The sequence below is a fragment of the Podarcis bocagei genome (assembly GCF_964188305.1).
Source record: "Podarcis bocagei genome assembly, chromosome: 8".
In the NCBI taxonomy this organism is placed as follows: Eukaryota; Metazoa; Chordata; class Lepidosauria; order Squamata; family Lacertidae; genus Podarcis; species Podarcis bocagei.
Window position 1 is genome coordinate 59,787,548 of NC_138133.1, and position 27,225 is coordinate 59,814,772.

Here is a 27,225-nt window from a genome sequence, read left to right on the forward strand (position 1 = left end):
TGTCTGCAGTGGGGAAGCCCGATGAACATGCATGCACTGGAACTTGCAAATATGTTCAGAGAGAGAATTCAGGAGGGGCTGGTACAGGGTGTGACAGTGGGGTCGAGACAAGTGAATGCAACCCCTCTCTCATGTTTATTGTTTTGTAGCCCTGAATGTCTGCATAAGGTCTTTCCAACATCGCCTGATTTTCCCTAGTGTGCCTGGGAGCATTTGGTTAAAATGGTGCTTAGATGGCATAGATTAACACTGGCCTATGTGGCAGACAGTAAGTCTGTTCTATGATCAGAAGGTAATAATGAACTGTGGGCACTTCCAGCTGTTGCAACACACACACAACTACATTGGTCCCTTATTTGTCTGACAAATGCAATGAAAGCACACCCAGGGCACACTGCCTTGTTTGCGAGCGGCCAGTGGTGTGCATATTCTTTGTTTTACACACACAAACCCATTGAGATAACACAAATTTCTACACACGCAAATTTTGTGACGTGCAGACATTTTGCAACTTATGCATATTACTGTATTCTTTTTTGTGTTTTGAGACAGGGAAGGGGAGAAGTGTCTAAGGCAGCCTCCTATCTTAGTGTAGGTGACACATTTCACTAGTGTTAATCACAAATTAAAGAAGAGATGACACCACCACTGTATACATGAACTGACGTGGTTTTACTGCGTTGGCCACTTGCTTAATTTGTATATGCTAGTACAGAATAAAAATGCAAATTTCTGTCTCTGCCCCACTGGCAGTTTTACACACCTGCTCCACCACTTTTTGTCCTCTGAGATGACGTTGCCATCCTTTTCTACTTTTCGCGGTCAGAATGCAGTTATTAAAAACACTCAGTTGATGCGAATGAGAGATTGATGCAAAACACAGAATGAGGTGTCGATGTGTTTCACACAACAGAGAACAAAGGGGGGAATGTGTTTCTTGGAAGCAAGGTGCTTTCTTCAATCAACGAATGGCAAGGGAAATCAAATACCATCACTGCTTTCTCTTGTAGCGTATTGTGACCGGTCATTAACGTTCAAGCAAATACTTGTCATGATTTAAACTTCAGTTTGCAAACAACTTGGAGTCGTGCATCTTACAGGCATAATGTATTCCATAAGACTATGAAGAATGCATAATGTTGGCATAGAAAGAGAAGCTGTATGACTATATATGAAGACAACAACTACAACTCTCACAGCACTGTCATTGATTAATTTCAAAATATTCAAGCATAATTAAAAAAAAGAGAGGAAAGCTGAACTTATTCTACACTATAAAGGAGTCGTATAACTCAACCTAATGTTGACTTTTCCTTTCCTCCAGAGTATTAAGCAACTGTAAACTTAATTTCTCCAACCAAGTCTTAGTTAATTATTTGCTGTTTAAACCTCCAGTAGTTTTTTAAGGTTTGGAGGGGAAACAGCCAGTTTTATTTATTTCTCCCCCATTCAATAAACAGTACCATGTAGACTATCTCCTGTGTTAGAATAGTGTTGTCTTCACATAAGACTCAAATAATGGTATTAGTCATTCATTTCCTTGTACACATACACCCTGTTGCGTGTTGACAGGTTTATAAGGATGCAGTGGCAGCCACGGGTGCTGGGAAGCTCCTAGACGACAGCCTTTGAATCCTTGCAGTCCTGAGCAATGGTGCCTGAGTTAGTCTGTTTATTGTCTGCGTTTTCTCCCAGATGCTTGACTTGTCTGAAAGATTAATACATTAACAAGAGCGGTAAGGTCCAGGGTTGCACATCTTTAAGACATTTTTATTAGCAGATGGCACATGAGATTCAAAGGTCACCGCAAGGGGGGACATTTTAAAGTGAAACAACAATATTTATGTTCAGATACTATGCTGGTGAGATCATGTGGTAAATGGTTCTGATTAAATTAGTTTACAAATAGCCACTATATATCAGCTTCTTGCTTTTCTCCAACATCGCTTGCTTAACAAAAACATGCTCCTGTCTGGGGTTCAGCCAAACCAGGTTCAGGTAGAGGAAGAGGAAGAGGAATACCGCTATCTACCCATGCCCGGTGCACAAACAAGTTGAAACTTTTGGTACATTCATCTAATATTATAATCAATCAATCTGTACGCTCTGTATGTGATTGTTTCTGATGTCTGCATCTGCATACTTAAAAAGGAAACAGAAATGACACGCACAAAGGTAGAGCAGGTGGTGTATTTAACATCCTTCATTTAACTCTAATGTAGTACAAAGCTAGCGTACTTCAATTCTTTTTCTCATCTATAATACTGCAGGCTTCACAAGGCAGGAAGCTTATCACAGCACTTAGGTCACAAATCAGAAATACATGGAAATCTGGCATAATCTGTGGGATATATTATTTGCAAATAGAAATGTGAAGGGCCAGGGGGAAATGGATTTAGGTTTCCCCCACCCCCATTTTTCATAAACAAATTGAGAAAACAACTAGTAAATTGATTTTTAAAAAAGTTTCCCTGCCGCTTCTACAGTTTCCTCCCTGGGCCTTCACAGCTCTAATAGCAAAGCAACAAAATTTGCCTTGCTCTGCAGTTCTTCACAGACTGACATTTTTTAATGCCCACTATGCAGCTCAGGTGAGAATTCTATACCCACCTCAGAATACGTCCCACTGACCTCAGTGGAACTCAATTCTCTCTTGACATGTATAGGATTGCACTGTCAGAGGTATTTGACCAGTTCTAGAAATTATTGCGGCTAAAGGAAATATGATGTGGACATGGAACTTCTCCACCCTCAATTATGTGCAAGAGACAGCAGCCTCGATGAAAGTGCAGCTTCCTCTAGTAATATGAATAGGAAGCTTGCTTGCACAGCAGTTCCACAAAGGTATCAATCTGTTTGTGCACATCAGAATGCTCAGTATTCTAGATTATTGAGAGGTGTACCTTGTGAAGTGCTTAAATGAAGGAAACTGACTCCAAACTATTAAGGTCAAAAACCAAATTCATACTACCTGCCCTCATCTTTATATGGGATCTCGCAGCTGCGAAGAATAAATATGTTTCTAAAATATGACGAATTCACAGATTTCATGTATTTAAAAGCCCATGTGGATGGTCAAATTATTTATTTGTTATTTAAATTTATACTTCATCTTAGCACACTAAATGACCCCGGTTAATAACAATCCAAAGTGATTCTGAAACCTACTCTCAGCAATGGTGCCAAATTGTTACAAGGTTTACATGACTATGAGATCAGAAGAGGCCACGTATTTTGGAAAGATCTCAGTACATCTACACCATTCATGTAAAAAGTCCAGTTAAGCAAGCACACATGTTCCCAAAAGAATACTGTGAAAGTGAGTCTTACTTTTCAAATGAACCATTTTCAGGCTTTACAGTTCCTTCAAGTGGATCCAGTCCTTGTTCTGAAAACTGTTTCAAGGCACTTAAAGCTGCCTGTAACACAGAGGAATTAAAGAAAAATGATAGATACTGAAGTAGGCATACTATTTAGCAATGAACATGGAATGTTTTATGACATCAAATATGTATCAGGGACACAGTGGATGGTGACAAAGCTCAGGGCTATAAAGATACATTGAAAAAGAGATGGATTTGTGAACAAAGAGAATTCCCCCACTGGATGGTGAGAAAGACTGGCTAATACTTTTCTTTTCTGTGCTCAGCTTTGCTTTGTACCTTAAAACAAGCATCCTCTGTATAAAATGAAGCAATCTACATGTCTCTAGATTACCTAGATCCATACTTCCTTGCTTCATATGCTACTCTGAGGCCAAAACTAGCCAATGTGGCAGACAGGGGCATAGGAAGGGGGGGCGGTCCGCCCCGGGTGCCATCATGGAGGGGGGTGACAAATTACCAAGGAACAATTACTGCCCTACTGGACGGTTCATAAAAAAACTTTTTTTTAAAAAAAAATGCCTGCTCCAAAGGTATTATCTTACTACACAAGGGATTATATAGCTATATATGAAATTTCATGCATATCAGTTAATATCTTGACCCTCCTCCACGAAAATAGCTGTTTACTTGGCTGTTTTCCTATGTCGTGAAGGCTGAAATTTCAATTCAGTGGAGCAGGGTCAGGGATGGTCTAGTTGAGATTCCTGCATTGCCCCAGGGGTTTGGCTAGATTACCCTCAGGGGTCCCTTCCAACTCTACAATTCTCTGGTGCAGGTTTGTGCAGGGTTTTAGGTACAAGTTGGATGCAAGGGGTGCATAGGATTGCAGCCCATCTTATGGACCATTGGCTCGGGAATAAGTCCCACTGATCATGATGAGACTAGATTGCTGCTGTGCAGTCCTGTTTTTTAAATAAATGTTTTCCTTTTCAGATAATACAGAGCATGGTGAAAACACAATAAATAAAACCTCCCCTTCAGTAGTTTCAAGCACTACTACAGGTTCCACATAATATCTGTACTGCATTGTTTATTGTGACAGCACTTGCACTTTGGAACTCCCCGCCTATTGCAACAAAGCACATGCCTTTGCTAGACGCTTTTTGGGCACCCGCTAAAAGCAATCTTCTTTAGGCAAGGATACCTAGATGCTTAGAAAGTTGAAGTAATTTTAATCTTAATATTTTAGCTTTTGTATGTTTTAAAGTAGGATTGTTAATTTTTCTTGATTTTGCTGCTGTGGTGTTTGTTTGTTTTTTGTTTTGGTAAACCACTTTGCAGGTTTTAAAAAATAAATTTTATTAAATAAATAAAAAATAAGTATAAATAAAATAACACAAGCCAAAACACAATCCATCCTGTAGATTTACGTATCTGTCCACAGTTGCCTACTTGTTATCAGAGGCCCAGAATCCACATTCCTTTGTAAGAAAATATGAAATAATGTAAAACCATTTTTGCAGGCAAAAAAATTTCAATAAATCAATGTGTGGGGGGGGGAGGGCGTGACAAGAAATTTTCTGCATAGGGTACCACCTGACCTTCCTACACCTCTGGTGGCAGACATGGGGTTGTAACATCAAGTGATGCAAAATGTGACATCACTTAACTGCAAATTCCCTCACTCTCTCAGGTAACAGCCAATGAAGTGAAGAATAGGTATGGTAACTCACAATGCAATGATGTGATGCAACACATTTTTTTAAAAAAGTTCTATAGTAAATCAACAATAAAAACATAAAACGCATGCACACAACCCACACATACAAATCAACATGAGAGAAAGGAATAGAGCTTTTCTTATTTCTGTTTAATGGTTAATATGTTATGCCTCCCTCCTGCGACCTTGAAAACTATCATGCCACAATGAACTGCGTGCTCCTGGTGGCATTCAACGTGGTCTTTCTCTGTTTGGAAACTTAATCAAGTCATACCAAGTTCCTTCAGACTGTACTTTAATGAGTCTTTCTGTGCCAAATCCTTATTGTTCCCTTAAAAAATGGACAGAAATGTTAATTTTGTATGCTTTCTTATTGTTGGCACTAATAGTCTTTGGCATTCATCAAACACCAAACCTCAGAATGCTTCTACCTCTTCACACTTGCACAACTCCCACTATTTACAGCCTTTCCAACAAGAAGTACTACTAGCTACTACTAGAATACACACTCAGTTATGCAGGAGCAATAATAACATTCCTATATAGATATCCCATAAAATGAATGGGTCACACTTCAGGGAAAGCCTTCTTAAACAAATATGTCTTCAATAGCTATCTAAATATCAATGCCAGGTGCTTGTCTTATTTCATCTGGCCACTAATTCCAGAAGGCTGGAGCTGCAACACTAAAAGCCCAGTTTCTACAGCATACTACACACACTTCTGGGGCATGCGGTACTCTTGGTTGTGCCCCATCTGAGGAGCACAGTTGCTGGGCAGGAATATATGGGGCAAGGAAATCCCTCAGGTAGCCAAGTTCCATGTTATTTAGGGCATTAAATTCTAAAAGCAAAATGTTTAACTGCACCCGCCCAGTAGCTTATTGACTGCCAGTGCAGCTCCCTCAGCAGAGGTGTTACATGGTGTCAGTGGGAGGTCCCAGCCAATAACCTAGTGGCTGCATTCTGCAGCAGAAAGCTCAAGAGGAGTCTTACTAAAAGCCCATGACAGTCATCCAATCTTGAGATTACCAGTGGGAGGGCCACAGCAGCCAAGGTATCTCAGCCCAGGAACAAATATAACTATATCACCAACCAAAGCAGATAAAAGGCACTCCTTTTATAGATGAGACTCACTTTCTTTGCTGTTGGTAAGCATTTTTTGGAAGACAAAAGAACTGCCAGCAAGGGAAGACTTGCCTCATGGGGCTAGCAAGTTCTAGATTCAGAAGATACCAATGGTTGCCGGGGGGGGGGCTGCAGGAAAGATGATGGATAAAGGCAGGATGCAACCTCAAAAACCCTAGCTCCACAGGGACACCATGTTATTTTTGTTCATGTTCCCAGACTTAAATGTGATTTTTAAAAAAAATTGTGGAAATCACCTGAACAACACTTTCAGAGCCCCCTTGGGCTGGGATGTAAATGTGCTGGATGAAATTAAAAATATGGGGCTGATCATTCCTTTGCGAGCGATACCTTCAGTTCATTAATGTTGCCAACTCCTTTCATGCTGGGATCAGCTTAGCAAGCGCTGCTGCCCCACTCTAACACCACAATCACATTTCCCCTTTCCTTCTACAAACTGAAACAATTAGAGCTCTTCTCCCACCATTCCACCTCTTGCTGAATTCCATCAATGTAATATTCAGTATGTATGTTGGTATTTTGTGAATGCTAATCAGACGCCTGACCTTTCAACAACTTGTGGCACAGGCATGCCGGAAGCTCCATTTTAATCAGCTCATATAAGGCTTATCACTTTTCTGGACGGCAGAAAACAAATAGCATGTATGTGCTGTACAGAATTAGCAGAGCTATATGCTAGACATGCACACTGCAGTTCTAGTGTAGAAGCTAAGAAATGTCCTGCACTTTAAGCCTGCCTGGATGCGAGTCCATCTGGGATCCATATGGCTGCCACACTGAGCTTTATGGAACAAGAGTGGGGCATAGGCATGATAAATAAAAAAATTCAAAATAGGAACACTTTCCTGAACTATCGTCACAGCTGCTTTCTTTGCTATTTTCAACTGAGAGCAGCAAGTACATAACAAAATGGGATTAAAGATTCAACAGTTTCATTGTCGAGCTCCCATTAAATGCTTCAGGTTGTGTTCCTGCCGCACTGCTATTTTGTAGCTCCTTAATGAAATATTAACCTAGTTTCTCACGCTGTTTGCAGAATTCATTCATGGGAACCTCTGCTTCTTTCTTTACTCAGAACATCTATCTCTATGTCTTTGAAGGGAATGTCAGCAGCAATGCTGAACAAAAGCATTTGTTCCCGCTGAAGGAATGCCAAGGATAAAAAGGTGAAATACATCTATCTGACAAAATATTGTGTAAAATAAAAACAGGGTAGGATTTGTTACAATACTTTAGATGACTGCCTAAAATTGCATCCAGGTAAAGCAGGGATGGCCATGCAATAAAAAAGGTGTGGTCAGCATTACATTCTGCAATGCTTCACTTAAGAGGTTTTCCTTGCAAAAGCTTGAGAGAGCCAGTGTGGTGTAGTGGTTAAGAGCGGTAGTCACGTAATCTGGGTAACTGGGTTCGCGTCTCCGCTCCTCCACATGCAGCTACTGGGTGACCTTGGGCCAGTCACACTTCTTTGAAGTCTCTCAGCCCCACTCACCTCACAGAGTGTTTGTTGTGGGGGAGGAAGGGAAAGGAGATTGTTAGCCGCTTTGAGACTCCTGAAGGGGAGTGAAAGGCGGGATATCAAATCCAAACTCTTCTTCTTCTTCTTCTTCTTAATTAAAGATATCTGATTTCTGAACCCTCCTCATGCTGCCGATCTTCCTAGATAAGTGGTTCATAAAGGATGTGGCATGCCACACTGGTATGGCAGGAGAGGATGGCAAATGTGGCGGAAAGATTCAAGGACAATCAAATAAACATTTGAAACATTTCAGTATAGTATAGTATAGGGTGTGTGTTTTTGCAGAATATGGACACATATCTTATCAAAATCAAGCATTGCTATGAGTTTGTTTCTTTTTGTTTTTCAATGTAATCCTTATCAATACAAAAAACTGGTGTGGAACGAGCAAATTCTATTCTGAAAGTGTGGCCCAGACAAAAAAGCATGAGAACCACTGCCATAGACACTTTCTTCATCATTAGAACTTCTTTTAACCTTTAAATGAAGCTGATATTTTGCACCACCATTGCACCACTTCCACCTTTGCACTATGAACTAAATTTCTTTTAGCAAAAACTAAAGCCCACCTCAAAGCCCCACCCCTTTTTCAGCATGCTGCACAAATGGGATGCAAAGTCTTTGTGCTTGGCCTGCCAGCCTCTGCTGCAAAGTGAACGAGTTAATTAAGGTTTTGTTCTAAACAGCAGTTAACATGCATTCTATCCTCTCTACAGCCCTGTGGGATAGAGCTAAGACTGAGAGAAAGCTGAGTGGTTCAGGATTTCAAAGGAAAGGCCCTTCTGGATCAGAGACGTATCCACTCCAGCATCTTGTTTCGCACTGTCAGAAGCCCATGGGAAGTCCATAAGCAGGAGATGAGGGTAATTGTTCCCCAGTGAGGGTGCTGATCTATTCCCTTATTTGACTACACTAACACCACACCACCCATTGTTATCTCTCCAGAGCATAATCTGATTGGTTCTGTAACACTATCACATTCTTTACACGAGTCCTAATTTTTTTGCAGCAGGTGTTTTATAAGACCATATGCCCTCTCCCTTGATTGCCAGGTGTTGGCAGGTGGTGATTATTCTGACCACTAAATATTGGCAGGCTCTGCTTACCGGGAGCACCAGATATTGTTCAATGCTGCTCCCTTTATGGTCCAGCTGTCCATTCCCCAGTGTCACACAAATTCCAGGAGATCTGGTAATATACTTCCCCCTCGTCCCCCAATGTTTAACTATGGAGAGATAGGTGAGGGAAAATGCATTGGGCAGCAGATGAATTTGGAAGCGGAAGTGTCTGAGGATGGGTAAAGCATGGAGAGTCAAAGTCTGCATGGGCAGCACAAATGGGGAGAGCACTTGGTTCCTACTTGCAAGTTTCTTGTAGGCATCTGGTTGGCCACTTGGAGAAGAGGATGCTGGATTGGATGGAAATTTGGTCTGATTCAGCACCGTTGTTTTTTTGTCATTTTATGAGTATGAGGTGCTATTGGTGGAGATTAAGTGTTGCACTTGATTCTGGTGTCACCAGTGTCTCTTGATCCTAAGTCCTGATGATAACTCATCTACTTTCTCAGGATGTTTTGCATTTCTGATTGAAGTTTGAGGGTAGGCTCACAAAGTCAGTCAGAGAAGTACAAGGACTGGACTGTTTTGTATGTTTGTACACTGCCTTGATAGTTTTATGGGGGTGACCTAGAAATCCTTTAAGTATAAATTAAAAATGACCTAATGGTCCACACTTATAAAGATCTTCAAAGACCCAACGTCATGCATAATTGTTACTACACTTCAGATGAACTGGGCCTGATGTACACAATCCTTAAAAACTAGGAAATGCTTGCAAAACTAACAGCAGTGAGGGGATATAAGTGGAATAAATATCTGACAAGGATTTTAGCAGAGAATTGTTTTTCCGAAGGCTGAACACTTCCTCAAATGGATTTTTTCTCTCTTACAAAAGAGCATCTGCACAGATATATAGAAATATTTCTCTCCCCCAGAAGATTTTACAACTGCTTTGTGAGCAAAGCCCCATAGGTTATGAAACAGATGTCTTTACACATTTAATGTATCACTTGTTTTCTGTGTAGATACAGCAATGCCAAAAACACAATGCCAACAGGATGCACTACTCTGCTCTTTGTTTGTCTTGGCTGCTCTTCCCATTATAAATATGTGTCTGGATCTGGCTGGAGGTGGATGTTTCCAATCAGTTTGGTCATTTTTAGGTTTCCTTAAGCCAATTAGCAATTAGCAAATCATATTGAAATTTGTTAATTTCTTCCCCCTCTGGTTTTCCCTCTGTGGGGAACTGGATAGTTTGTAATGACAATTTAATAACATGAGGTCATCCTTACACAAAGCAGTTGCATACAGAGGCTTGCTCTAGAAAAATGTGGTTTCAACTCACGTTCTTATGATAATGATTTAATGTTTTTCAGTACAATGTAGGGATATATTTCCTTCGCCTTTTACATCTATGTGACATTTCAGATTCTTCCCAAGATGTCCCTAAATGGTTCTCTTGTGCGTGTCTGCCCACTTCACCTTAGATGGGAGTGGCACATACTTCTGAAGACAGAGAACACACCTAACTTAATTCTTCATACTTTCCCCTTTTATGGAACGGACACAAATGCTACTAACTCAGCCAATCAACTGTTGTGGCTTACTGTCTCCCATTTCTCTATGGTGTGAGAAGCTACTGCCTAATTCTCATGGACCCATTCATTAAATGCTCTTCATTAGGGATTTTGACAGCCATATAGTAGGGGCTGAAAGGAAAGGATAAAAGAAACACAACTACCGTATTTTTCGCCCCATAAGACGCACCGGCCCATAAGACGCACCTAGATTTTTTGGGGGGAAATAAAGGGAAAAAAATTTATTTCCCCCCCAGGTACGCTGCGCTACACCAGGAGTTTGGGGCGTGCGGAGCTCAGCGCGCCCCAAGCTTCTGCGTGCCGGCAAGGTCTCCGCTAGCGTGGGAGAGCCGGGCGCCTCTCCCAGGGCTAGCGGACCCCTGCGCTAATCCAGAAGCTTGGGGCAGGCTGAGGTCAGCGCGCCCCAAGCTTCTGCGTGCCGGCAAGCAGTCCGCTAGCCCTGGGAGAGCCGCGGGGCTCTCCCAGGGCTAGCGGATCGCTGCGCTACACCAGGAGCTTGGGGCGTGCTGAGCTCAGCGCGCCCCAAGCTTCTAGGTGCGCGCAAGCAGTCCGCTGCCGCCCCAAGCCTCGCGCACCCGGCAGGAGGTCCCACCGGGTGCGCGAGGCTTGGGGCGGCAGCGGACTGCTTGCGCGCACCTAGAAGCAGCGCGCCCCAAGCTTCTAGGTGCGCGCAAGCAGTCCGCTGCCGCCCCAAGCCTCGCGCACCCGGCAGGAGGTCCCGCCGGGTGCGCGAGGCTTGGGGCGGCAGCGGACTACTTGCGCGCACCTAGAAGCAGCGCGCCCCAAGCTTCTAGGTGCGCGCAAGCAGTCCGCTGCCGCCCCAAGCGTCGCGCACCCGGCAGGAGGTCCCGCCGGGTGCGCGAGGCTTGGGGCGGCAGCGGACTGCTTGCCCGCACCTAGAAGCTTGGGGCGTGCTGAGCTCAGCGCGCCCCAAGCTTCTAGGTGCGCGCAAGCAGTCCGCTAGCCTTGGGAGAGCCGCGGGGCTCTCCCAGGGCTAGCGGATCGCTGCGCTACACCAGGAGCTTGCGGCGTGCTGAGCTCAGCGCGCCCCAAGCTTCTGCGTGCGCGCAAGCAGTCCACTAGTCTTGGGAGAGCCGTGGGGCTCTCCCAGGGCTATTGGATCGCTGCGCTACACCAGGAGCTAGGGGCGTGCTGAGCTCAGCGCGCCCCAAGCTTCTGCGTGCGCGCAAGCAGTCCGCTAGCCCTGGAGGTCCCACCGGGTGCGCGAGGCTTGGGGCGGCAGCGGACTGCTTGCGCGCACCTAGAAGCAGCGCGCCCCAAGCTTCTAGGTGCGCACAAGCAGTCCGCTGCCGCCCCAAGCCTCGCGCACCCGGCAGGAGGTCCCACCGGGTGCGCGAGGCTTGGGGCGGCAGCGGACTGCTTGCCCGCACCTAGAAGCAGCGCGCCCCAAGCTTCTAAGTGCGCGCAAGCAGTCCGCTGCCGCCCCAAGCCTCGCGCACCCGGCAGGAGGTCCCACCGGGTGCGCGAGGCTTGGGGCGGCAGCGGACTGCTTGCCCGCACCTAGAAGCTTGGGGCGTGCTGAGCTCAGCGCGCCCCAAGCTTCTAGGTGCGCGCAAGCAGTCCGCTAGCCTTGGGAGAGCCGCGGGGCTCTCCCAGGGCTAGTGAATCGCTGCGCTACACCAGGAGCTTGGGGCGTGCTGAGCTCAGCGCGCCCCAAGCTTCTGCGTGCGCGCAAGCAGTCCGCTAGTCTTGGGAGAGCCGCGGGGCTCTCCCAGGGCTAGCGGATTGCTGTGCTACACCAGGAGCTTGGGGCGTGCTGAGCTCAGCGCGCCCCAAGCTTCTGCGTGCACGCAAGCAGTCCGCTGCCGCTCCAAGCCTCGCGCACCCGGTGGGACCTCCTGCCGGGTGCGCGAGGCTTGCAGACTCCTGCCATAGCCGCGCGTCACCTCTCCAGCCGGGAGAGGGTCGCGGGGGGCTGCTTTAGCCCCGTGCGCGTGCTCTCCCGGCTGGAGAGGTGACACGGGGCTGTAGAGGTTCCTGCCATAGCCGCGTGTCACCTCTCCAGTCGGGAGAGGGTCGCGGGGCTATGGCGTCTTCGCTCCATAGGACGCACACACATTTCCCCTTCATTTTTGAAGGGGGAAAAGTGCGTCCTATAGAGCGAAAAATACGGTATCTCTTATAGGACTTCCACACTGAGAAGCTTGACGCCTTCTGGTGCTTACAGCCACTATTTATTTCTTTATTGGCTGTTTTGTTTTAGACACATGCCTCAGTTTTCTTGTAAGAAACCAAAGCAGCTAACAGTAAACAAGTTAGAACAACACCAAAATAATCAAAACAGAAATCCAATAAACTTGGCGCCACATTGGATACAAGCCTGTATTTCTATCCTGCACTTGGGTGTTTTTCACTCCATGCCAGAACAGATTCCTTTGCACCATGCAGACTTCAGGACCACTCATCAGCCACCTACAGTTTTAGAAACCTTCTGAGCTGAATTAGTGGAACTTACAAGAAGGTTTCAGGGTCCTCTACTAGGATATTTCAGCCCTATAAATTCTGCCATGGCCCCCAAGTGAATGAGTTGGTCCTTTCCCAAAATTCTTCTATTTCATCCAGTACAGTACACATCTAGGGAGAATGGCAATTTGGTAAGTAGTAAAACCACTACTACACCTGCGAGCAAAGTGTATAGATCTCTTCTTCAGAAAGTGGAAGAAGTGAATTTCTAACAGATCTGTCTTCTCAAGCCCCTGTCCATCGTTTTTATCAGGGACATATTCATCTAGCAGCCCTATTAACCACTGAATCAGACCACTGCATGAACCTAAGTGCTTCATCAGATAGTTCTGCTTTAGCAGAGCCAAGTCAATAGACTGACATCTGGCTTCAAATTTCTCTGTGGTTTTTAAAACAAATGATTTCGTTCCAATCCTGTCCTTTATGGGCAAAAATCAATTACTGGGGTACAAACCCTTGCATTTCATTGAAACAAATGATGTCCATGTTTGACTGCTTGAAAGGGCATGCGTGTTTCATGGGGGCGTGGGGAACTATGCCTGCTTTTTAGTGTGCAAATGTAAGTAATTAGTTTCCCAACAATTCCAAAGCGCCTTAATTTTTTGCACATGTTTTAAGAATTATTCTTGATGATATTCTTCAAAAAGGTCTGACTCTGGCCAGCTTCACTCAACTCATACTGCATTGTCCTAACACAGTGGTGTCAAGACCAAGTTTGCAAATTTATCCTGCCTAGAGGTAAATGTGGAAGCAAGGTGACAATTTAAAGCTGACACAATTTAGGGTGAGGGAGGTAATGGCTGCCAAGGCAGCACTTTATGCCCCTTCATCTGTGTTGGTCTCATGTAGGGACAACAATAAAGATCAAATGCTCACCCCCTATGACAGCATAGGCTTGTTGGGAGTGGAAAAAGAAGCAACAGAAAGAAGCAGAGGAAAAATGGGCACTGATAGATATTCTAGCTCAGGGGTGGCTAACCTGTGGCCCTCCAAATGTTGATGTACTACAGCTCCCATCACTTCTGACCCTCAGCTATGCTGACTGGGGCTGGAGGGAGTTCGGAGTCCAACAGCATCTGGATGGTCACAGATTAGTCATCCCTGTTCTAGTTATTTTTGTTTTGAAATCAGCAAAATGAAAGAATAAGAGAAACCAATGCCTTACCCCAGTAGCACAGCGAGGGAATTCTGAAATCCTCTTTCACTATGTTACAGTGCTTGAAGGACTAGTTGGTACTCTTAGTATTATTTTTCCTACCTCAACACCCACTCCATCTCATTCCATGTTAACAGATTCCACATAATTCAAGTCTACAGGTTCTCTATCAGGACTCTTCCTAAGTCACTAGCATTCTCCGGCAGTCATGAAACCGAGCCTAGACACTCCACAGAACATCAAAGCCAGTTCATAATATACGTCAGTTGCCTTTGGTTCTATAATAAATAAAAAATATTCATATATCAACTACGTCTGTTCTACAGTGAACACTCAAAATTCCTCACATATCTGTAAAAATATATGGTTATGATGCCGGCAATCGCAAAACTGTACCTATACGCCTGGTTTAAAGGTGCAGGTTACTCATTGATTTGTCAAGTTGCTAATTAGGCTGAAATCTCTTACTTGCTTAACTGGGAGCAAATGCCAAAGCACTTAATAGGTTTTACTTCTGAGTAGACCATGCAAAGGATTGTGCTGTTGGTCCCTTGCATCTCCATAATTCTGATTCTATGAAGACCCATCAGAAAATGTGACTTAACTGACAAACTGTTACCTGAATTCACAACCACTGACTTCAGCAAGGGATCATTAACAGCCCTCTGTAACCAGGCACTACCATCCCCAGCTGATTAGATTTCACACAGACCGGGGTCAACATCTGTTTAAAAAATTAATTTCAGAATGGTTATTCACACTGCACAATGCAAGTCTTAATTACCTGACTTAAGCTCTTCCCCCCCCACTTGTTCTGTCCCCGTGTATATTAATCTGATTAACTCATGTAATTTACATGAAAAGGGATTAATGTCTGCACAAAGGGATCTTTAAACAGTGTGCACCGGGATGTGTGCAGTAGCTGTGCCTGCGAGAGAGGAGATGAAAGGGGAGGAGGAGAGAGAGCTAATGCATTTAGGCTTCTCCTAGAGAGTACACATTTACAAATGCAACGTTTAAAACATTTAGGAAAGAGTGTGCTGCTTAGCACTGCCTTCAGGCTACATTACCCTATGCGGCTAACTTTTACATGGCAAATAATCTATCCAGATGCAAATCTGATTGCTGGCATCATGGGGAATTTTAAGCAAGGATTAACTGTTCTTGAACGGTTCCCCCCACTCCCATGTGTTAGGAACAAACAGGCTTTCTAGCCACATCAACCAAGAATGTCGTCTTCTACCAATTTCTTTTTGATTTACGAAGACAGATACATTGTTTGAATTTCCCTGCGCCCTCCTATTTTAATATATTCAACCCCCATATATTTTAAATGAATTTTGTGGGATTTGTACTGTCAATCCACAGGAAAAAAAGAAAAAGCCAATTGTTTCTACTGTCTTCCTAGTCCTTTTACTCTGACATTTGCATTTTGCTCAATATCAATGGACAAAAAGCCAAGGCGTATAAACCTTGACTTCAGAGTAGTGTGAAACACATAACGCTACCACCTTACTGAAGGGCTGGGAGGCCTCATAGGAGCCACATATATGACACCTTCAGGTCTGTGACAGGTTGTAATAAAAATGTAATAAAGTAAACAAAATAAAATACAATCCTTGAAACAGTTGTTCTAAGCAAAAAACAAAAAGTAGTCTGAAGAAAAATAATGATTTCTTTGATGAGATTAGGTCTCATCTTTATCATCCTTGGCTTCTCCACAATCTGATGTGCACATAGAGCTGTCTGCCCAAAGGCAGCTGCATGAATTTTAAAGGTGGACCATTTACATATAAGTCAAAGTGCACATATAACTCTTGAATGGGGCATTTAGTTATATAGTATGTATCCATTCCTTTCCTCCAGGAGCTCAAGGTAATGTGAATCATAGTGTATAGATAGGTCCCAAGTGGTTTATCATCCAGGCATCAATCAGATCCAGAAGTGCTTTGCTTCAGATAAATTCTTGTAGATATGCAGTTGCTGGGTATGTTTTATGGGTTTTGCAATGGTTTTATTGTAATGCATTGTTGATTATTCTATGCTATGCCTTTGGCTCTCTTCCCTCCGCCCCCATCTCATAAAGACTTTTTCCTCCTTTTCTATTAAATTACTAACAAGCTAATGAGTTACTTAAATGACTAAACAAATAAATTCGTAATTATTGTTTTATGTACCTTAGCTCATATTCCAGAAGATTTCTACAGATCAATCTTAGCCATGCTAGTTTTAGAAGGATTCCAGCCAAGCTCCCTCCATGACATACAAGTGGTATCTATAGGGAAACATTCAATCACGACAATCCTCAGCTGCATTCTGAAATGGGCTGGCTTGGATAGCTCAGTCGGTAGAGCATGAGGCCATCTTAATATCAGGGTTGTGGGTTCGAGCCCCATGTTGGGCAAAATATTCCTGCATTGCCTGGGAGTTCTTTCCAACTCTACAATTCTATGATTCTATGAGTCCTAGGGAGGACACATGGTGCCTCATACAGAACAGCAAAAGGCCAGTATATACAAGTTTTGATTTAAACAACAGTGGTACCAAACAAGTGCTCATGTGTATTAATATAAAATGGGGGATTGGTTTATCATGAATATGGCCAGCAGCAATTCCCATTACTGTGGTGGTAATTTATACGGCCGTTTCACTCACAGGGAGTGCTGCCAGCTGTACCATGTCTATCTGATTCATACATTAACTTGTCTGTGTAAATGTGAGCCAAGGACAGCTGTAACTGCTCATGCGTAGAATAAAATATCTTAAGTAAATCTGTTTACTTTTAAATGTGTTTGTAGGAGGGAAAGTATTGGTTTGTTTTTGTTCTTGTTTTTATTATGTATTTTGCACATTTTGTATTTTTATGTTGCGAAACGCACTGTGATCTTCGGATGAAGGGCATTATACAAAATTAATTAATTAATTAATTAATTACCTGCCAACAACAAGAACAACAACAAAGTAAACCAAACCTGCATTTACCGTTTATGTGGGGCAGCTGTCCATATATAATCATGGACTAAGGTTCAACTAAAGACATGTGTGACGCTCTCCTACTCAAATTACCTGTAGTGAAATTCTTTCAATTGCTTTTGTATGCTGCACTATGCCTTATGAATGCCCAACAATTGTAAATTCAACTCTGGCTCACAAAAGGGAATCAGTTCTTAAAGTTTTACTTTGGCTTAATACCTTAAGTTGTAGTTAAATACAAATGGAAATGCACATTAGTGTCAAATTTTCAGTTTTATATTGCATGACTGGAGACTGCTGGGAGGAAGTTTTAATGTTTGATGTTTTATTGTATTTTTAATATTTTGTTGGAAGCTGCCCAGAGTGGCTGGGGAAACCCAGCCAGATGGACAGGGTATAAATAAAAAATTATTATTATTATTATTAGAAACGCTATGGTGCACCTGTAGCAGCAAAACTGGACATGTTCATCTGCCCCACCAGCAATAAAACATGTCTCTCCCGTCTCAGTCTCTACAACCCCAGCACATGCTGTAACTCTCCAATGGTTTGACTTTACTCACAAAGGCTCACTCTTCCATTGTCTCCGAAGACAGACGGGTGCCAACATTACATGTGACCTATTTACTTACTTCATTTAGACTATTCTTGGTTTTCGGCCACAGTATATTAGTACATTAATTTGGTGTATGGAATCTTGATTATCTTGTATGTGGCTGAAAGTGTTCACCCCCACCAGTAGATTTTTGAAGATCAAGAATATTTCTAAACTAGTACAGTGGTACCTTGGGTTACATACACTTCAGGTTACATACGCTTCAGGTTACAGACTCCGCTAACCCAGAAATAGTACCTCAGGTTAAGAACTTTGCTTCAGGATGAGAACACAAATCGTGCTTCGGCGGCGTGGTGGCAGCGGGAGGCCCTATTAGCTAAAGTGGTGCTTCAGGTTAAGAACAGTTTCAGGTTAAGAACAAACCTCCAAAACGAATTAAGTACTTAACCTGAGGTACCACTGTACTGTATGCAGTGAAGGATTCTGCAGGGCCAACTCAAGGCATTTTGCTACCTGAAGCAAAGGCGAAAAAGGTGCTTCTGTCCCATTCCACATACAGAAACCAACTGGACTGGCAGTTCAATCTTACATTAACACTAGCCTTAGGGCAGCATCCTTCACCGCACCTTAGGGCAGCAGGGTAGTTATGACAGGGCAGGACAGTCTGCACGGCACACATAGCTCTGTATTCCAACTGAACAGCTTGGTCAGAGGGCTCAGAAGAAACAGCTGAATGACTGCCACCATAACCACCCAGGCACCAGCTGTCAGATATGGTTCCCTCACCCTCCCTAATGGTAGGGCCAGTCCTGAAATTCTGCAGTCCCACCCAGAGGTTTTGCTACAAATCAGGCAGCTTATATTTTTTGTTAAACAAACGAAGAAACATTGTTTTCATAATACTTTTTCTTCCCACCCATCCTCTTGCCAAACCTGATGTGTTGTCCGTATATGTATGTAGAAGGGGAATATTAACTAAGAACATTATCTGCGAGGAAGTAACTTTGTAGAGGAAGTTCATGTGAATGTGCTCCCGACAATGAATGCAACTGGCCCCCCCTCCGCCTGCCCTGAGTAGATGGATGACCATAAAGCAAATCCATTTGTTTTGCTGGGATGGTTTACAGAGGAAGATTTTGTACTATTTGTTTTGCTTTTATTGAAAGATAAAAAGGGGGGAAAACACACACATACACACACTATTTTTCACTTTAAAGACAGACAGGGTATTATTTCAAAGGTCTATTTGTTTAGCTACAGATGCTTTTGCTCTAGAAACAAGTCTTTGAATATCACATTTATTTTAAGAATATATTAAGTTCAAGAAAAGGAGGGTTACATGACTGTTCTCCCAGATGAAAAGACCTTTACGTTTAACTGCCTGTCAGTCTACACAGAGACAGGCACCTTAAATTATTTGTAAACAGCAGCGCATGATTTTACCCACTGCAAATGACTTCCTGCTAAGATCCAATTCCAGATTAAACTTTTTACTGTGTTGTACAATATACAAGGGTATTTTAATACTTAAATTTCTAGTGTTATTATCCTGCTATTAGCACTATGATCTTTACAATAATTATCTCACTTCTCTTCAGAAAAATTAGGTGAGGAAACCACGTCCATTTCATGATACACACTGGGAAGTGAGAGAATGACTTGTCCAAGACAAGCAAGAGAATTCATAGCTACCATACTTTTATCTTTTACACTAACACCAATTTGTTAAATTCAGGTTTGTTTCCATTCATGTCATCAAACTGGGCAGTTTTGGGTACACAAATGTCAGGAGCGAGTCAGCAATAAATCACACAGAGTAAGTGAAGTTAACTCTTTATTAGAAGAACAGGATCTGCTCAGGAGTGCCAGGCCTAATGAGCATAGAAACTCTTCTTGGGTAGGCCTTGCCCCTATGAGGCAGCTGTGGAAACTGAAGGTCCCCGCCTTCCCACAGCTGCGTAAGTCTCCACCTCTCCCAAGCAATTTGAGACTAGGCTGGCGTGCCTGATTTTGCTCCTCCCACTTCATACCTCTCCTGGTCCCAGGAGACCAGGGGGAATGGGAACTTGTCACAGCAAGAGGGGGAAGACACCCTTGCTTCTTCATCAGCCGGACTCATTTCTGTCTGTTGGCTTCCCTCCTCTCCTGCTTTTGCATTTCTCTCTGCCACAGACTTTCACTAAACCCTGTTACCTCTTCAGCTTCTGACATCTCCTCCTACCAGTCTGCTCCCTCTTCTTCCTCTGACCACTCATCATCATCCCACCACCAAATCCCCTGGCTCTGAGCCTTCTTCCCTTGGGGGTTCCCCAGTTGTTGCCTCCCACTATTCCTCTGTGTCCAGCCAGTCCGTAACAACAAATGGATTTATACTGCAGAACTGCCCCCACCAAAATGGAATTTTTGAGACCTCCACATATGCATTAAACAACACATGAAGCTATAGATGAAGATTACGGCCCAACAAATGATGGCCCAACAAATGTGGTGTAGTGGTTAGGGTGTCTGGCTAGGACCTGGATGAACAGGGGTCACAACGCCACCTGGCCACAAAGCTCACTGGGTGACCTTGGGCCAGTCAGTCATTCTCAGCCTAACCTACCTCACAGGATTGTTGTGAGGATAAAATGGGAAGGAGGAGAACTATGTATGCCACCTTGAGCTCGCTGGAAGAAAGGTAGGATACAAATGCAATCAATCAATCAATCAATCAATCAATCAAAAACATTCTGCTTCTTTCCTAAAGACGGCCATTATCTTGGCTTGCCATAATGGGTCACAGCAGGGTTATGATCCTACAAAGTAGGCATCTTCACTCTGCCTATGATCCACAAGGTCTCATTTTTTGCCTTCTCAACTCTACATTAAGGTGACTCCAGTTGAGACAAAACTACAAATGAAAAATGCCCAAGTGTGCTCTCTTTTACAAAATCATAATGTTTGTTCAATTGTACCAGGCTCCTGATTAAAGGTCAGAAACAGGCTCAGGGTCTCGATGAAGAACTGCTGTGAAGCAGTTAGCAGTGCAATTTTGTCCTTGATAACAGCTGATGACTTGTCTGCATCCCACTTCAACCTCTAACTGTTAGCTCCTTTAATGGAAGTGCCTATAAAGATCCTCCCTAAAATATGCTTTTCCAGCACACTTAATGTCTTTTAATGTCTTTCCAATTAAATCCAGATGTGAAAAGCTTAAGGAACAGTTCTCAGGGCTGAAAAAGATGACATAAATCTTGCAGCTGACAGAGATCCCACTGAGCTTGGTTGGGGAAACTCACAGAGGACTTGTTGTGGGCCAGGAAAGCTGCTGGGTATAAAGACAGATGTGTACACTCCTATTGAAAATGCTGAAATAAAGAAAAGCCTCCTGAAATAGACCAGGGCACTAAAAAACACTGTAAGCCCAATCCTGCAGGGTACAGAATGCACCCTGAGAGGTTGCGATCTCTCTCAATTCCCACTACCCAGCACAGTCAATTTGTACAGAGAGTGCTGAGCATTTCACAAGGGGAGGTCTCTTCTCTCCCCTCTCTCTAATAATGAATAAAAGGTCATCTCCTGCAGGATCACCACACACCAGTTCCAGAAGGAGTATAGCATACTCTTCACTTCTCAGGAAGGGCTCATCGCCCTGCAGAATCCCATCCACTTAGCTCTTCCTCCACAAAGCAGGTTAGTGGCCTGCTTGCTTTGCTAAAGTTTACAAACTGCAATATTAATTACAGATTGTCACTAATCAGATGAGAATCTAGGCACTCCCAATGACTGAACAATGCCGCTGGGTGAGTGCTGTTTATGCAGCTGGCAACCACCGTTATTCCCAAAGCTAATTTTTGCCACAGTAAGAATTCTTTTTCCTCACCAGATGCTAAGAAGTGGATTAGCCCAAGTTATCTCCATTTAAAGAAAGGGGGAGGCCCACAAGTCTTGAATATTCTAACTAGGAATGCGACTGTGGGGAAATGACAGGATTTTTCAGAAGGGACATTATTTCTGAGTGGAAGTCCAGATGATCAGTGATGGCTTTCTAATGGAAAGAATGACATTGAAGACAATCCAATAATTTCATTTAATACCAAGGCCATGTGCCATGCCTGAGCTAGGGCATGACTGGCATTGCAGAAACACATAATGAGCTGCATTATTAAGCATGGATTACTAAAACGGGTGACCAAATCTTGATTGTTCCTACACCTACTGTACCTAATATCCACACCAACACATTCCCATTGCTTAAGACTTGACAGTCTCCAACAACCTGAAACTATTTTAACCCTTCTCTCAACCTCTGTGGGATTTTGGCAGGGAAATCCCAAGAATTGCCCTGTTCTCCTTTCTTCGGGGTGGGTTCAATATATTTTGCTGCCTGGTGTGAGGGATAAGACGTACAGAAAACATCTGGACTGGCAGCTGAATCTTACTTCAACAACGGTGACAGGATAGTGTCCTTCACTGTACCTGAGATGGCAGGCTACTTTAGAGGGTCGAGGGGAAAGGCTAGGGGGAAAGTTAGGATAGGAAGGAGGCTGCCACCTGAAGAGGTCATCTCACTTTGCCCAATGATAGGGCTTACCCTGCTTTTTTTCATTTCAAAACAAAGACTCGCTGAATGAGCAAATGTGCAGGAGGCTCTCACAAAATGCCCATTGCCTGGCAACAATGCAATAATCAGACTCCAGAGGTCTGTGGTCACTCCCTGAATTTCCTGTGCTTGGAAAAACCATGTTACTCCCAAAAGTGTTTGAACTGCATGTGTAACGGGAAAGAGCAGTGAACTGAGATATCTATTGTGCTAATGGAGACCACCAGGATGGCACTGATTTATGTATTTTCTTTACATTTTATGATACAGAAATATTCTCTTCTAATTATAAATTGCATTGCTCTGGCACACTGCCATTGCTTGGGTATGCAATATGCCACATTCCACATTCAGTCCACTATTCTTGCAAACATGATAGCAGAAACACCCTACAGCTGATTGTGTATAATCCAGCTTGCGAAACTGTTTGGGCCACCTTTAAAATCTGATAATGAAAATAAAAACACACACATATATATTTAATCAGTGGCATTTATACCAAAGGGCTGGACCCATTCTCAGGGGTCTTAGAAACCATATGCAAAGATAGCATTCCCTGTCTTTAAAGCAAGGATAGCGATATTTAGCAATCATTTTCTGAACTCTGCAATACTAGCATTCATCTTGGATTCCAAAAAAAAAATTTTTTGTTTAAAACTAAAATGACAACAAAGAAGTTCTAGAGCTTTAAGCAAAGCCCACCCCTGATCTGTACTAATTGATAATACTAGTATATGTCACCTTAAAAGGGTCCATGAGTCAGAAGAAACTAAGAGCAGAATGGTTAGTATGTAGATATGGGATGACAAGGTTTAAAAGCAACATTTAAAGTCCTATATCCAGGACTTTGGCTGAAAAATAAAGAAAAGGGCACATTTGTTCCTGGTCACTGAATTTGTAACCTGGGTCTGCTGCTCCTGCTGCTAAGCTCTAACACATTCTCTCCTAACCCACAACAACATCCAGTAATCCTAACTTTTGGTGCTTGGTGGTTAAGAAGTGAATTTTCAGGAAGGGAGAAAAATTAAACAGGGAGACTGGCTGGCTAGTATCTCACTCCTTCACTGCAATGCATCAAGACAGCCAAAATTCTAACTTGTAAGAAAGGGTTCGTTTGATCCCTGTTTTTCAAATTAGATGTGGCAGGGTCTGATTTACCTTTCTTCTCCCTTGGAAGGCTCTGGCAATCTTTGGGGAACCCAAAGTGTACTATTAAGCTGGGTGGCTGCTGTTATCTTTCCCAGCCCCCACTGGGTGCAGAAATACTGAATCATAGGCTGGAGAAAGGCATCTCAGGTTTCAACCTCAAGGTGTAATTGCTCATTCAAGTCTCTTTAGAAGTTGCCTGCATCTGGCGCAGAAAAATGGTCGGGATTGTTTTTCTTTCTGGAAGAGCAGAGAGAGACTGTGTATTTTCTCTTACTTTTTATAATTTTCTCTATTCGTTACTATGGCAGAACAATTTTTATAGAAGAACTCTATACAGTACGACTCTAAGCCTTAGTTATCGAGTCTACCGTTTGGATCTCGTTACACTGTGTAACTTTGTAGACCTCCATGGTACTTTAGCTGTAAGTTTACAAATACTTCAGGGTTCTAATCAGCCAAATGATTTGACCCAAACATATGTTGCCGCTTATTTGAAAATGGCAAAATATGGCCTACAAGGTGTGTGTGTGTGTGTGTGTGAGAGAGAGAGAGAGAGAGAGAGAGAGAGAGAGAGAGAGAGAGAGAGAATGTTATCAACAGCTACAAAGAACACAGTGACATACCCTGAGTGTTTGTTTTCATGGAAGCCAACAGCAGAACAACATTAGTTCCAGACAAAAATGAGGCTTTTACACACTCATTCTTACAGAGGGCAATAGTGTAATATTCCAAGAGAGGGAGGGACAAAGAGGATTGATTGTCCATCCACTATAGCAGAAAATAACGGGTTGGTGAGAGCACAATATGGTTAACTGGCCATTTATAGGCCTGTTTTATACATTGCCCACCTTAGAGAGACATCACCAGCCAGGTAACAGATTTCCTTCAATATTTTGATCCTAGTAGTTTAGGAACTTTTCCAACTGGCAGTCAACAACATTTATTTGACACAGCTTAACTCCACAACTGCAGGCCTGCTTTTTCTCCATCTACAGTTACAGTCAAAAAAATAAATCGATATGTCCAAAACCATCCCAAGCAGCTGGCTTTTAGTATGCTAGATCTGTTAACTGCTATTTTATCATTCCTACTTAACACTCATTATTAAAGCCATTAATAATAGCTGGGTTCTTTTTTTTAATTAAAAACTGCTACTTTCAAAATCTGGCAAATTACAAAGCCACTTGCAATGTATTCCAAATATCTGCTAGTTGCAATAGTATTACAGATTTATAGGGTTTGAGATGGTCTGTAAAGACTTATCAAACCCTTTCTGCCTGAATTGCACCATCAATCCCTATACATATATTTGCAAAACAGCGTCAAACCTGACTTTAAAAAATGAGAATATTTTTAGTTTATATTCATTTATGAAAAACAAATGTAGTGCTGGATGCTGATTTAGTTATACTTTGAACAGACCCACTGAAATTAATGAGACTTATTTAATCATGACTTAAGTCCCACTGATTTCTACTCTAAGCATGGCTAAGTCTGGAACAAACCCACAGCTTTGAATCAGGTAACACTATATTCATATGAGTTCACATTACTTAGATCACATTACTTGATGTGTGAGATGTATTTGTTCAAAAAGAGGGAAGAAGCTGAATCACAGAGTTGTAAATAAACTCATTTTGAAGTCCATATAGAATAAAAACACATAGGAACAAGGGGAAACTAACATATACCAAGTCAGATACTTTTGTCCATTTAGGCCAGTATTCTCTACTCTCAGGGTCTCTGGTAGAGGTATTTTATATCACCCGCTACCTGATCCTCTTAACTGGAAATGCCAGGATTTGAACCTGGGATCTTCTACATGCAAAGCATGTGTTCTACCAAACCATGCAAAGCATGGTTCTTCTCCAAATCAGATAACTGTCTATAATGCAACATGACATATATAATGCAAAATATTTATGAACAGCAGCAGCAACCACCACCACCAGCAAGTTATTTAAGATTTGGCAAGGAATAAAGCAGGCATAGGCAAACTCAGCCCTCCAGATGTTTTGGGACTACAACTCCCATCATCCCTGACCACTGGTCCTATTAAATATGGATAATGGGAGCTGTAGTCCCAAAACATCTGGAGGGCCAAGTTTGCCTATGCCTGGAACAAAGGTATCAACCTTGCTAGAGCTCCAGCCACATTCCCTATGGTATGGTGTGTGGGCTTCTAGAAAATGGGCTTGCAATTTATTAGGGAAGTGCTTCTTTTACTAGCACATTTTAAAAGAGCCTATTAGTTGTATCTGCAGCTCAAATGACAGAGGTCTGAATGTAGTGCCTTGGGCTGAACCCAGTTAATCTGCCAGAAGCTTTGCTGTGTTTATTGTGCTCACCCTCACAATCACCCTGTGGAAAGCCAGTGTGCTCATTCTCACAACTCTGTGAAGGGGGAGGGACCACAGCTTAAGAAGGAGAGTTTTGTATGCCCCAGGTGCCAAGTTTAATCCATGGCACTTTAAGTTAAAGGAGTTCATGACCAAAAAAAAAAATTTAAAAAAAATGGCAGTGGTTTGACTTTAGTAACAAGTACCCATGTTTGCTTGTTTCCTTTTATCTCTCCATTCATTCCCCCCATTTTGTGTCATGTCTATAGGATTGTGAACCTGTGGGCGGAGCCATTGTGCTTTTTAATGCCTGTATAGTGCCTAGAAATTGACTGACAACAACTTTAAAATACCTTAGAGAGGAAAAAGCCCCCAGTCCTCGTCAGCATGAACTAAGAATGGCACTAACATCCTAACAGCCTTCCTGGATCATTTAGGTTCAACAACCTACTTTCTAGGGTGGAGGGTTAACGGGTTCTGGTTATTGCTTTTCTTGTAAAAAAAATGTAGAATATATATCTAATGTATGCAATATATCCCTGTACTTTGGAAAAATCACAAAATCATAATAAAAAATGGAAATCAGAGCAATACGTTTGGCACCAGCTGGGCTGCAGGAGTTGCTGGAAGGAGGCGTATAAGGCGCCATCCAACTGTCTTAGGAATTCCACTCTGGATTTATGGAGGGTTTTACTCCTTATGATTTTCTCCCTCTCCTGAAGATACCCTGCAAGGCAGTGGAGGTTTGGGATCAGTTTTCTTCCTCCTAGATGAGCTACCTTCCCAGATTGACAAGCCCCACCTGCCCTTAACTTCCCACTATAGCACATGCAGATACCACCTTCTTGACCATTGGCCACACTATTGGTCTCATCCCCATAATCTGCCGGAGCCTGTGTTCAAAGGAAAACCATGTACGCCACCTTGAGCTCCTTGGAGAAGAGGAGGGATATAAGTGCAACAAATAAATAACAGCACTCTAATGAGGTCTGCTGTCCACCATCACCAATATTCAGATGCATACAATGCTAACAGTCATATTAAACCCTATTCTCAATTACCCTGTTCAACTTCCTTTTAAAGCAATCTATAAACTCATGGTTATCACCACGTCTTGTGTTAGAGAATTCCATAAATTACTTATCCACTGTGTAAATAACTCTTTCCCCTTTTCTATCGTGAATCTGTCAATCAATTTCAATGGATGATCAAATCTTAAATTCTACTATTATGGTATGGAAAACAAGACATCTTTTTACAGTTTCTCCATACCATGGTTAATTATATAAGCCTCCATCATCTCTTCCCCCACTTAGTCACCTATTTTTCATAACAAACAAGAAACAAGAATGTGCTCTAACTCTTGGATTATTTGGGTTGCCCCTTTCAGTTCTTCTTTGATGGAATGATCAGAACTGTACACAGTATTCCAAATGCAGATGGCACCATAGATTCATATAAGGCCATTAAAATACTGGCTGTTTTATTTCCAAACCCTTTCTTAATAATCCCTGGCAAGGGATTTGCCTTTTTCACTGCTATTGCATAGTCCAGGGGTCTGCAACCTGCGGCTTCGGAGCCGCATGTGGCTCTTTTACACCTTTGCCGCGGCTCCAG

At 42.8% G+C, this 27,225-nt stretch overlaps 1 protein-coding gene across 3 annotated transcripts in view; it reads right to left on the reverse strand.

The window, feature by feature from the left end:
* Positions 1-653: 653 nt before the first annotated feature.
* Positions 654-27,225, reverse strand: part of STAU2 (staufen double-stranded RNA binding protein 2) — a 146,300-nt gene continuing 119,728 nt past the window's right edge. For 2 of the 3 annotated variants that reach the window (XM_081204620.1, XM_081204621.1), the window contains exons 14-15: positions 3,331-3,419; positions 654-1,708 (exon numbers count right to left, since the gene is read on the reverse strand). In XM_081204620.1, the coding sequence (XP_081060746.1) occupies positions 1,615-1,708; positions 3,331-3,419 (183 nt within the window). In that variant the 3' untranslated portion in view covers positions 654-1,614. Of the gene's footprint in view, positions 1,709-3,330; positions 3,420-14,628; positions 14,734-16,186; positions 16,285-27,225 lie in introns of those variants that run through there. The other variant, XR_014010631.1, reaches the window with a different exon arrangement.